Raw genomic sequence first — 12966 nt, forward strand, 5'->3', positions numbered from 1 at the left:
CACAGCAGGCTTACTGAATGAGCCCAGCCGCCTCCACAGAGGGCCAGCGCTTTCCAACTAGGAAAACCTTGGGTGAACAGAACTAAACAGGGCCGAGGGAAAAACATTCTGTGGTCTCAGTACTCTATGACTATGAGCCAAACAAGAGACCGGATTAGAAAGCCCGTTGGAAGGAATCAAGATTATGAAAACGTTTTTTTGCGATGTATGAAACAATACTCTGAAAGTCTGGGTTTCATCTCTTTATGTTTTGGCTCTTGTTTGTTTGGTGTGTGTGTGGTTTTTTGTTGTTGGTTTTGTTTTGGTTTGGTTTTGGTCTGTTTGCTTGCTTGCTTGCTTGTCATTGCTTAAACGTTTGCTACCGAGGAAATACTCTTACTGATGGCAGACCCTGGGATGACACCCAATAGGTAAAGGAACTCTAGTGTTCTCCCAGGAATCCAACCCATAATAACAACTCCTCACACACCTTGGTTTGCATCTGGAGTCCTGGAGCATACCCACAACCCTGGAGAGGCAGGGAGTCAGGAGGGCAAGGTCATCCTCATTTACACTTGGTTCAAGGTCAACCCACTAACACCAACTAATACCCCTGAGATAATAGGCAAGGTGATGAACACAGGGAATCCCAGCTTTCTGGAGGTGGGTGCAGGAAGATCAGAAGTTTAGGGTCATCCTCCACTACAGGTGGAGTTCACGGCCAACCTGGTCTACTTAAGATACAGTCTCAAAATTCAAAAAACCCTGAAACTGAGGGTGGAGCCTCATGCCCTTTAATCACAGTTCTTGCCTAGTATGCATGAGGCCCTGGATTTAAGCCCTAACATTACAATAATAATGCTATTTTGAGGATACGCTTATACTAAAAATTACTATTTGTCATCGATCTGAAATTTACGTCTGAGTGTCCTGTGAGTTCAAGGCCAGCAATGTCCATAGAGTGAGTCCAGGACAGTCAAGGCTACACTGGGAAACTGTCTTGAAAAATCAAAACAAACAAATCAAAAACCCAGAATGTGTCTACACTTACGTAAGGAATTGTTGGTGATGCGCTAAACTCACTGTACAAGGTGTACAGATTGCTGTGTCTCTGGACTGGGGACATCCAAAAAGACCTTCCAAGTTGAGTGTGGCAGTGCACGCCTGATATCCCTACTCTCAGGAGGTAGAGGTAAAAGAGTCAGAGGTTCAGGGTCCTCCTAAACTATTTTGGAAGTTTGAGCCCAGCCTGGGCTCTTTATAAGACCCTGTGGAGGCATGCGCGCGCGCGCGCGCGCACACACACACACACGCACGCACATACATACACACATCTTGCAGCTTCTGAACTTCCAGGGTTCCCTATAATAATACTCATTTCCCAAATGCCCTGGAGACCACAAACGGTCCAGCATATATACTGATACACAGCTTCCTCATGAGTAGCTGGGGTCCAAGGGAATAATAGCACCTTTTAAGGCAATGGTTCTCAACCTGTGGGTCAGACGATCCTTTCACAGGGTCACCCTAAAACATTGGAAAACACAGATATTTACACCACAATTCATAACAGTAGCAAAATCACAACTATGAAGTAGCAATGAATTAATTTTATCGTTGGGGGGGTGTCACCATAATATGAGGAACTGTTGTTTTAAAGGGTCTTAGGAAGGTTGAGAACCACTGCTCTTAGTCAGCCAGCCCCAGCTCACAGACTCACAGACCCTGCTGGGACATCATCCACAGATGTCTCTCTGTGAAGCTACAAGCTCATTTCCTTCCTTCCCAATGGGGTTCTACCACAGGTACACTCAGGTAACCCAAACCTTAGCCCAGGTCATCTGAGACAGCAGCCCTTCTTCCAGGAAAACCCCTGCTGTCACTCACCTTATTTCCCGCCCTTTATGATGTATATACAGAAGAATGAAGAATGATGTAAACACTGCCTGCCATTTCGATGACCATTGTTAAGAGGTTCCCACTGGTGTGATCGCAAGTGCCAAGGGCTCCTGCCTTGCTGCTTTAGTCTGCAGACTAAAAATTCAGGGAGAACACTGGGCTGACGGTGGTCCTCGTAGGTCATCAGCCGCACACCTGCATAGTGGGGCAAATGTGTAACCCAGAAGCCCTATTGAGCACTGAATGATTAATCTTCACTGTCGACTTGATTGAATTTAGGAAACACTCTTCTGTGGGGTGTCTATGAAAGTGTTTAACTGAGTAGAGAAACTCGTGTGTGTGGGGGGGGGGGGGTTCGGGACAGGGTTTCTCTCTGTGTAACATCCTTGCCTGTCCTGGAACTAACTTTGTAGAGTAGGCTGGCCTCAAACTCACGGAGATCTGCCTGCCTCTTCTTCCTGACTATTGGAATTAAGACATGCACCACCCAACCCACCCTATTTGTCAATATTTATGAATAGAATGTGTATTTCAAGTTTTTTTTTTTCCTTAAAGTTTAGGGAACAAGAAAGAGAGCTCAGAGTAAAGGGATTGCCATGAAAGCAGGAAGATTTGAGTTTAATCCTCAAAAATGACATAAAATCCAGGAGGGGCAGAGCTTCTGGAAACTCACTTCCAGGGTGGGAGGAGGGGCAGAGGCTTTTTGGTCCTCCAGTCTAGGCAAATCTGTGTGCTCCAGGTTCTGTGGGAGGGCCCATATAAAAAAACAAGGTGAAAGACTGGAGAGTTGGCTCAGCAGTTAGGAGCACTTGTTGCTTTTGCAAAGGACTTGGGTTCGACTCCCAGCACCTACATGGTAGCTCACAACCATCTGTTACTCCAATTTCTGGGGACCCAGTGCCCTCTTCTGGCCTCCTTGGGTACCATGCATGCATATGATGCAGACATACAGGTACAACACCCATATGCATAAAATAAAAGTATGTTAATTAAAAAATGTATTCTAAAATGTTAGCAAAAGCTAGAGGTATACATCAGTGACAGAAGCCTTGCTTAGCATGTGTAAGGTCCTGGGTTCAATCCCCAGTACTGCAATAATAATAATTTTTTTAAATGATGGTGTTATATTAGTTCTACATTGCTAAGTAATAAACTCTTACAAACTCAATGACTTAAAACAATCCCCACTTCATTTTCATAAATCAGAAGTCTGGCTCAACTGACTTTTAACGGAAGAAGACGTGTCAGTGTGCCTGGCTCATTTGCACAGAAAACCTTACTCAGTGCTCAGGACAGACTTCTCCATCTGTTTCTGGTGTCAGATTGGGTCTGTATCCAGCTTCCTGCCTTTCGTTGGCATTTCATTCATTTCAAAATCCCTGAGAGCTAGGAAGATACCTGGAAGCAGCCACACACAAATCCACTTTAGACCCCCTCTTAAATGACTCCATCTTCTAGATCTTGTGAAAATCAATTGCAGCCCAGCTGGCCTTCTGATTGTCTCCTAGGGGCCTGTCTGCCCACTTGTCTGCTGAGGCCCATTAGCTTTGATAATGTCTGGGAGCAGTCAAGATAGAACAGCCTCTTCCCTCCCCCAGGAGTCTGGGGAGGCAGCTAAAATGGCTTGTTTTATCTCAAATGGGGAAAGGAAGCCATAGCCTGCCCCACTGGGCAATGCACGGCCCAGAACGGCTGCTTAGTAAATCGCTAATCGATTTGATTGGCAGAAGAAGGATTTGTGCAAAAGAGTTGGAGAATGTTGGAGCAAGTCAGGTGATTCAGTGGACCAAGGAGCTTGCTAAGGTAACAAGCCTATGGACCAGAGTTCTCTCTGGGGGAACCTACATTTTAAAGGAGAGAACCAAGTCCTGCAAGGTGTCCTCTGACTTCCACACACATGCCAGGCATGTGCACACATACAGAGATGCACACGTAATAAAAAGATAACTAAATAGATAAATAAATAGAATTGTAAAAATCACAGTGCCCCCCACACACACACCTAAAGTGTAAATCAAAATACCCCTCCTCTGACACAGCTCCTAGGAACTGTACCAAATCGTCTTATGCCTGGCAAACATTTTAGAATAAGGCACCCGGCATATCAGTAATGACTGCAAGTAATGTTCTTTGTCATTTTTCCAGGCCCGGGTTTGGGGGAAAATATTGCCTTCTTGGCTTCCTTTTCAAAGGCCTTGCTCTAACTCCTATTTTAGAAAATAGGGCCGAGACTTAATACTTCTGTAGGCCACAGGGTAGCCTGTGGATGAAGATTTCCTAATTGGCTCAGGGAGACACTGCTATCAGGGTAGGAGAAGCTGAGAGTTCTGAAGACCAGGCTGTTAGACCTCCTAGGTGGGAGCCAGAGGGAAGGGGTGAAAGACAAGAAAACAAGCAGTTTACAATCCGGAGTTAGCAAAATAAACTCTGGGGTGGAGCAGTGGCTACCACACTCGGCTCTTCAGCTCAGGGCCCCAGTGGGAAGCCAGGATAGGGAGGAATGATGCCAAGAGGCACTTCCCAGAGCAAATGACATCCCCGCTGAGCCCAAAGAAGCTAGTTCAAGGGCGTTGTAAGAACCATCAGCCAGGCCATAGAAAACAAAATACAAACACCCAGTAACACAGTGAAATATACAAATCCAAACAACAAAATACTACTTTTCATATCATGAATCAGCAAAATCTTCAGGTGTTAACGCAGCTGGCACAGGTCCTGGAGGAGGAGCTCTTTACGGTAAGAGGGACAGGGGTGAGATTCTGGGAAAACACTTTGGAAGCATGCATGAATTAAGCACGCAATTTCAGGGCTCGGCATTTACCAGAATACACCTCCAAGCGTCCCCAAGTAGTCTGTTGCAAGGGAAGGCACTGTAGAAGCATGTCCTGCCGGGATCGGTGATAAAATAATTTCTGGTATGTCTACACACGTAGAAACGGAACCTATACCACACAGAAACAAATGGCGTCCCCCTCCTAATCCCTCGGCCATTCGCCCTCACACTTTTACTCTTCCAGTCTGTATGCAGGAATCTCTTCTATCAAGTTCTCAGTGAAAACAGCCATTAGCTTGTTAATGAAGGAGCCGGGGCCGGCAGGGAAATAACAGGTCCCGCCGACAGTGTTTCAGGAACTGAGGTTAGGTGTGGCTGGGGGTGGGGGTGGAGGGTAGAGAGACTGGGCGCGGGCAGACTCCTCAGGCCCGCCCACTGTCGTGGCCGGCTGGCGGATGTGAATGTAGGGAGGGCAGGGAAGTAAATCGCTGTAGAAGTTCTGGCAAAAGTGGGGGAGAGCTGTTGCCTTTGTGTTCCTTTTTTTTTTTTTCTTTTTTTTAAGATTTATTTTTATGCCGGGCGGTGGTGGTGGCGCACGCCTTTAATCCAGGACTCTGGAGGCAGAAACAGGTATATCCCTGAAGCCAGCCTGGTCTACAGAGCGAGTGCCAAGACAGGCTCCAAAGCTACACGGAGAAGCCCTGTCTCAATAAACCAAAAAGAAAAAGAAGAAGAAAAAGAAAAAAAAATTATATACGTTGATGTTTTGCCTGCATGTGTGTCTGTGTGAGGGTGCCAGATCTTCTGGAACTGGCCTTGCAGACAATTGTGAGCTGCCTTGTGGCTGCTGGGAATTGAACCCCAGATCCCCTGGAAGAGCGCTCAGGGATCTTAACTGCTGAGTCCATCTCTCAAGCCCCTTGTATTTTGACGCTGAGTTTTATAAGGACTTTTTACCAATTTTTTTTTAAAGATGTATGAGTGCTCAATGTGCTTGTATGCCTTTCATTCTAGAAGAGGGCAACAGATCCCATTTTAGATGGTTGTGAGCGCCATACTGTTGCTGAGAATTGAACTCAGGACCTCAGGGAGAGCAGTCAGTGTTCTTAACCTCTGAGCCATCTCTCCAGCCCGATGTTGAGTCTCAGTTGTTCTTGATGATACCTGCCTGTAGTATTGGGGGGAACAGAGGCGGGAAGAGAACTGAGAGTCCCAGACCAGCCTGAGCTTGCGTGAACCCTTTCTTAAAAGGTTAGGATCTTGTCCTGCAGCACAGACTATCCTAAAACTCACGCTGAAGACCAGGCTGGCTCTCACTTCAATCTTCCTGCTTCTACCTCTTACAGGGCTCTACTACCAAGTCCTGCTTTTGTGATAGATAGACAGACAGATATAGAGATGGATGGATGATAATCTGCTTGCCCCAGTTTCTGATACCTGACTGCTCATGTCGAGTATGAGAATAAATCTAAAATATTAAGATAGAATGGTGGACTTTGTATCACAAGGCTAACAATATGCATCTGACTTCGGGTCCTTGAAGCCCCTCTTCTTGTGGCAATCCACCCTGGGCGCACACATGTGCCTCCTCTGCCCCAGGTGTCCACTGGATGGATGGATAAGAGGCAGGAAGGCTGACTGGCCTCCTCGGGCTCTGAAACGTCTCAAAAGAATAGCAGCCTCAGTACCCTTTCTCTGAAACAGGGAGGTAGCGAGGTGGTCTAAGCTCCGCTACAGCCGCTTCAGCGAAGGGAGTATCAGGAGGGGTTGTATGTTTCTTTGTGAGTTATGCCAGACCTGCCCAGCACCTAGTAATAAAGATACAACTCCAGATGCGAGTCGAGGTCCTCCCTATCCCCACACCGACAGAGAGAGAGAGAGAGAGAGAGAGAGAGAGAGAGAGAGAGAGAGAAGAGAGAGAGAGAGACTGACTGACTGACTATTGGGCGTGTTTGGACACGGAAGAACCAAGCGACCCGCAAAACAGCTTGTGAAAGCCCGGCTGTAAAGCTTCAGGTCCCCGCTGGTCCCCGTTGGTCCTCGCGCCCCCCTCCCCACCCCGGAACTCCCGGGGAGCGCTTGCAATTCAGGCGCTACTGGCAAAGACTCGAGGTCACTTCCAGACTGAAATCCCTCCGGACCTGCTCGTCACCCAAACCAGTCCTCCCAGGTGGCCAGCGCATCTTCCCTAGCCACCCTAGCCTCCCCAGCAACCGGCACCCAGCTCCACGTGGCTTTTTAGCAAAAAGATGAAAGCAAATTCAGAGTTAAAATTTGATAATGAAGTATCAAATGTCTGCATATGTACACATGTTATTTAGACGTTCCTAGTTAATGACTTTCGTGTTTGAACCGCCTTGGTAGAATAACTTGACTCTCTTCGACCCCTTTTTCAAGAGAAAAGAAACCTGGGCCCAGAGAGATGGCTCAGCGGTTAAGAGGTCCCGAGTTCAATTCCCAGCAACCACATGGTGCTTCACAACCACCTATCTGGTGCCAACTTCTGGCATGCAGGGATGCATGCAGGCAGAACATTGTATATATAATAAGTCTTTTTTAAAGAGAGAGAGAGAGAGAGAGAGAGAGAGAGAGAGAGAGAGAGAGAGAGAGAGAGAGAGAGAGAGAGAGAGAGAAAGAACGCCAGGGCCTAGCAATGGGCGTGGGGCTTCTGGCTCTCCGCCCACCTGAGGGTCCACCCCGCCACCCCTAGGGTTTCTAGACGAGGAAGGAAGGTCTCTCGAAGTCCTTTCTCAAGGTCAAAACGGTTCTGCTGATTGGGAGAGGACCCTCCCCTTTCCTCCCCCTCCCCCCCGCCCCCCAGTCGGCTTGGAGACCTTGGCCGTCGACTGCCCCAAGACCCTCCGGGCCGGGCGCATTTCTCATCTGGAATATCTTTCTTTTTAATTTACTATTTTTCACTTCGAGAACTTAAACCTTTCTGTGTTTGGGGAATGATTTTATGATTTAAAGCCATTTGCTAATCCTGTTTTCCGAGCGTTTTTCTCCAACGTTTTCACGAGTCGCGGAAGATGGCGCACTTCTCGTCCAGGTATGAACTAACTTTGAATCTTTGATTGCTGGAGATTGTAACTTCAGAAAATCATGTTCTACCCTTCTCTGATTTTTATCCAACTTGAACCTTAGAGTACTGCTAGTGGCATTGCTGCTTTTCCTGAAGATCCTGGAACTTTGTACTTAATGACATACTACTTTGCCATTGACTTTTTAAAGTACTCAGTTTTTAAACTATTCAATATCTGTGTGTGTGCACTCACGTGTGCACATGCAGTGGGTCGTGTGAGTGGAGGAGGGAGGATGGCTTGCTGGAGTCAGTTCCTGTGTGGGTCCTGGTCATCCAGCTCAGGCTGGGAAGCTTAATGACCACTACCTTTCAATCATGTTGGGGACGCTGCCGGGGAAATAATGCGTCCCTTCTCTTGTATAAACAGTATTTGCACTGCAGCCGAATTAAGATTGCCTCTAAAAGTTAATGGTATAGACGAATTCGGTACTTTAAAAAGCGATCAAGAGCAACAAACAAACTTGGAACCATTTTAAATGACAAGACAGGCTTTTTTTCCTCCCCAGTGATGCTGGGAATCGAACCAGGATCTGCACGTGCTAGGCAAGTTCTCTACCCAGTCACAACCTGCGCAGCCATTTTAAAATTCATATATGTAAACTGTACTGTGGAAAAATACGCAACTTATGCAGGATAAATTTTTTTTAAGAGGGAATTTCTGTTCCAGCTTCCTTACTGGAGGAACCACTGGACGGAGAAAGGTGGCGCTCTTGCGTCTCCTTAGAAGCCTGTGGTCTTCCGCTGAGAAGGCTCCAATTTTACATGCTTTTCGCTAACTGATGTCCAATTTCCTTTTCCTAGTCTGGTTTTACTTGTGGCCATTTCCAATGCATTTGAATTTGGACTCGTTGCTGGTGAGAGTTTTCTCCTTTGGTTTGGGGCTCAGGGGTTTTATGGGGGTGGGAAGCTTCAGGACAGGGCTTCCCCTGTGTTGCCCTGGCTGTCCTGGAACTTGGCTCTATAGACCAGACTGGCTTTGAACGTAGAGAGATCCACCTGCCTCCGCCTCCGGAGAGTTGAGAATAAAGGCATACGTCATCACCACTGCACAGCTGGGGTTCAGGTTATAGCTGTCGCGGTGTGTTCTGGGATTCCTGCTTCTGCCTCCAGCAGTCTCAGTACCACCACCACACCCAGTGAATTTTTATCCAAATTTGTTTTGTATTTTGCTTTTGGGTAAAAGCACCGCAGCCCAGGTTGCTTAGGAACTCACAATATAGCCAAGGCTGACCTTGAACTCCCGATTCTCCTCCCTCTACCTCCCTCCCGATTCTCCTCCCTCTACCTCCCTCCCGATTCTCCTCCCTCTACCTCCCAAGTTCATTACTGAATTTGGCTGAATTGCTTTTCCCTTTTGAGCCCCAACTTTTTTGTTGTTGTTCACATGGTGCTGGGGATGGAGGTCTGGGCTTTGCACCCTGGATATACACCCAGATCACCCTCCAGTACATCCCCCTCCCCGGTGCTGAGGTCTAAGTCTTATGCATACCGAGTAAACCACCATTGCGCTACAACCTCAGTCTTAGTGTTTGGGACAGGGCCTCAGGCTGACCTCTCCTTCCTCTGCCTCCTGAGTGCTGAGCTCACAGGCATGTGCCGCCATACCTGTTGATGGGGATGCCTCTTATGAACACCAACAACATTTTGTGTGGCCCGAAATACATAATACAGGGTTGGGCCACCGTGAGCTGGCTGTTCTGCCTCCAAGAGACCTGGCCATCAGAGATGACAGCCTTCGCAGCCAGGAAGGACCTGCAGTCCATGCTCGCTCTTCGCAGCTGGTGCCTTCCGTGGGGATACAGAGCAGTAAGACTTGCTTTGCCTTGATTCGTCTCTGTCCTGCCCTCGACACATCTCTGCAGTAATGTTTTCACACTTACCCTGAGAGAGCGGGTGTGTGAGTCAGCGACTGGGTGGATTGTACCAGCTTGGGGATGTAGAGGGGAGTAAGACGGGGTGCTGTGCCACATCCCTGAAGTGCAGTTTTCTCCTGACTGGTCTGAACATGAAAATGATTCCCCTAAAAGATAGAGTCTTGGGCTATGAGCTCTTCAGAATACTCTGGGGAGATGAAGACCAGCGTGCCGGATGAACCTTTGCTCCACCTGCCCCATGGCTTCTTTTACCTTTCAGCTAAGCTGCTTAATAAAACTTGCTGCCTGAATGGAGGGACCTGCATCCTGGGTTCCTTCTGTGCCTGCCCACCTTTCTTCTTTGGACGCAACTGTGAGCGTGACGTACGAAAAGAGTAAGCTGTTGGGTGGGCAGGGCTGAGCAGTGGGAGGGAAAGGAGCATGAGGAATTTACCAACAGTGTTGTTTCTTCTTTCTCAGGCACTGTGGGTCTGTCCTCCATGGCACCTGGCTGCCCAAGAAGTGCTCCCTGTGCAGGTGCTGGCTCGGCCAGCTCCACTGTTTTCCTCAGACCTTTTTACCTGGCTGTGGTAAGAAGCAACTGTACCGCTCTAGTCCTGTCCAGTCCTGTAGATGCCCAAGGGACTCCCTTTCTGCCTCCTGGTCTAACAGGACCTACCAGCAAGGCTTCTGTTATAAATAGCATAAGGATTCCAGAGGGCATAGAGCCTAGGAATCCTTGCTGGGTGCCCCCTTGGACACTAGGTCCTTGGGGAGTGCTCCCTTAGGTGTGATGTCCCTGGGAAATGTTTCTTTAGATGTGGTGTCTAGTGAGTGGCTCAGGGTCATTGGTGGATGCTACCTTAGGCATCCTACCATGAAGTCCTCAGGCAGTGTTCTCTTATATGTGGGATCCTTGAGAGTGCTCCCCTCAGGCATGGGTCATCAGGGTGTTGTTGGACATTCCCTCAGATGTATTGAGGGGGAGTGCTCCCTCAGTCCTCAGAGTCCTCAGAACTGTGGGTTTGCTGTCCCTGATAGAGTGGATCTTTAGGCGAGCTCTCAGGTGTAGGGTCCTTGGTGCGGGACACTCCCTCAACCCACGGTGTCACACGACCTGTGGCGTTCCTTCCAATCTACTCGACACCCAAATCCAGCAGGCTTCTGCTAGACACAGTGAAGAGAAAAAGAGCTTGCCTCTTAAACATGAAGCTGTGCCTGCTGGTGTCTGCCTTTGGGCAGATCCCAGGAGACTCCAGGCGGTCCTTCAGTGAGAACCCACCTTCACAACGAATCCTTCCCGTACACTGCTGGGTTTGGGTTTGTTATTTAGGGTTTTGTTGTTATTGTTTTGATTTGATTTTTGTTTTTGGCCCATTCTGTAGCCCAGGCTGTCCTGGAACTCAACTATATAGTCTAAGTTGGCCTCAAACTCCCATCCGTCCTCATGCCTCAGCCTGCACAGTGCCTAGATTACAGGAATGCACCATCAACCTCGGATCTACCAGTACTTTGAGGACTCCCCCCCTCACTGGTGTTCTCTGGAGACTTCTTTGAGATTGAGACAAGGTCTCAATGTGTAACCCTGGCCTTGAACTCGCCGAGATCTGCCTGCTTCTGCCCCCCACCCCAATGCTGGCTGTGGGCCCCCACAACTGATTCTTCCTGCGCCCTAAAGGTCACAGCACCCTTCATCTTACAGATCTGAAGGAGACAGTGGCAAGAAGATCAGGAAGTAGAACAGTGCAGAGAAGCCGGTGTCACCCCCACCCCATGTGGCTGGGTTTTCTGAGCAACTCACATTTGGATTCTTATAATTGAATGTGTGCAAGTTCATAAAGTAAACAAGAGTGTCCCTTTGTCTGCCTCCCAGCATAGAGTCTGTGTCTGTATTTGGGGTGTAGTGCATAGATATTAGCAAATGAGGGTAGAGTGGTTGGATGGATGGGAACTCAATTTTCTTCCTGGAATTTAGGGACCAAGATGTGTTGTCCCGTTACCAGAGCCTAACCAAGGTCTGCACCAACACTGGAATAGAAAAATATCTGGGTTTGTGGTGACTTTTGATGAAATGCTCTTTGGGGGAGTCAAGAGAGTCACATAGTACTGTTTATCTTTTTTTTTAGTGTTTATTTATTATGTATACAATATTCTATCTGCGTGTATGCCTGCAGACCAGAAGAGGGCACCAGACCTCATTACAGATGGTTGTGAGCCACCATGTGGGTGCCGGGAATTGAACTCAGGACCTTTGGAAGAGCAGGCAATGCTCTTAACCACTGAGCCACCTCTCCAGCCCCAGCACTGCTTACCCTGTGGGCACTCTGCCCTCATCCTGCCAGGCCCCAGCGGAGTTCTGGGTCTTGTATACAGACCTGTGTTCAGGCAGTGTACGCAGCAGGGAAGCTGGAGGGATTTCCTTTAATGACCTAGCATTTCTACCTTTCAGATGGTCATGTGATGGACAAGAATCCCCCAGCATCCAGGACTCCAGGACGAGCAGCCTCGGTGCCGACCACTTTCATGCTAGCTGGCATTTGTCTTCTTCGGGAAGTGAAAGTGTAGGTGTCATATGACTTCAGCGCCAGTGTCCTGACAAAGACGATCATTTGTCATTCGTTTGAAAATAATGCTCATCCCTGGCACTCCCCGCTAAACACTATCTGGGCCTTACCTTTCTGGCTGTACTGGTGATCAGCGTCATTGCCTGTGGGGCCAAGCACAGCACTCTAACCCTGAGCCCAAGTGTTAGAGGGGTGCTTAAAAACTCTGTACCACAGAACCGCATCCTCTTTTTTTTTTTTAAATATATGTATTTTATTTTATGTGGATTGGTGTTTTGCCTGCATGTATATCTGGGTGAGGGTGTTGGATCCCCTGAAACTGGAGTTACAGACAAGTTGTAAGCTGCCATATGAGTGTTGGGAATTGAACCTGGGTCTTCTGGAAGAGCAGTCAGTGCTCTTAACTGCTAAGCCATCTCACCAGCTCCCATATCCTGTGTTTCTTAATAAAAGTATCTCTTATTTTTCTTATAATACTTTTAAGCAATTCTTAAGATTATTAAAACCTGCCAGGTGGTGGAGGCACATGCCTTTAATCCTATCACTCTGGAGACAAAGGTAGGTGGATCTCTGAGTTTGAGGACAGCCTGGTCTACAGAACTAGTGCCAGGACAGGCTCCAAAGCTACAGAGAGGAACAGAGAAACCCTGTCTCAAAAGACAAAAAAAAGTAACAAAGGGTTATTAAATCCTGATGTGCAACTAAGAGTGAATTCACAGTCGGTAAAAATTGGTTAAGAAATTGGAAGTTGCCTTTTAAAATAGAAGTAAGTGTTGGTGGCACACGCCTTTAGATCCAGCACTTGGGAGGTAAAGG

General features: G+C 47.9%; 1 protein-coding gene and 1 long non-coding RNA gene across 2 annotated transcripts in view; both read left to right on the top strand.

Moving 5' to 3' along the window:
• The window catches only part of LOC148122197 (uncharacterized), a 250853-nt gene that overhangs the window by 126809 nt on the left and 111078 nt on the right, over positions 1 to 12966 (top strand). The gene's annotated exons all lie outside the window — the stretch shown is intronic.
• Cripto (cripto, EGF-CFC family member) lies at positions 5168 to 12411 on the top strand. Its single transcript, XM_087905207.1, has 6 exons — positions 5168 to 7700; positions 8535 to 8587; positions 9405 to 9539; positions 9867 to 9981; positions 10067 to 10176; positions 12036 to 12411. The coding sequence occupies exons 1-6, from the start codon at positions 7681 to 7683 to the stop codon at positions 12149 to 12151; spliced, it is 549 nt and encodes a 182-aa protein (XP_087761333.1). The 5' UTR covers positions 5168 to 7680; the 3' UTR covers positions 12152 to 12411.

This window comes from Myodes glareolus, chromosome 4 (assembly GCF_982192425.1).
Source record: "Myodes glareolus chromosome 4, mMyoGla1.1, whole genome shotgun sequence".
NCBI classification, from domain to species: Eukaryota; Metazoa; Chordata; class Mammalia; order Rodentia; family Cricetidae; genus Myodes; species Myodes glareolus.

Coding starts and splice junctions, on each gene's coding strand:
- Cripto (XM_087905207.1), top strand. CDS start 7,681: ATGGCGCACTTCTCGTCCAG. Junction 8,588..9,404: donor TGAATTTGGACTCGTTGCTG/GTGAGAGTTTTC, acceptor TACATAATACAG/GGTTGGGCCACCGTGAGCTG. Junction 10,177..12,035: donor GACCTTTTTACCTGGCTGTG/GTAAGAAGCAAC, acceptor TCTACCTTTCAG/ATGGTCATGTGATGGACAAG.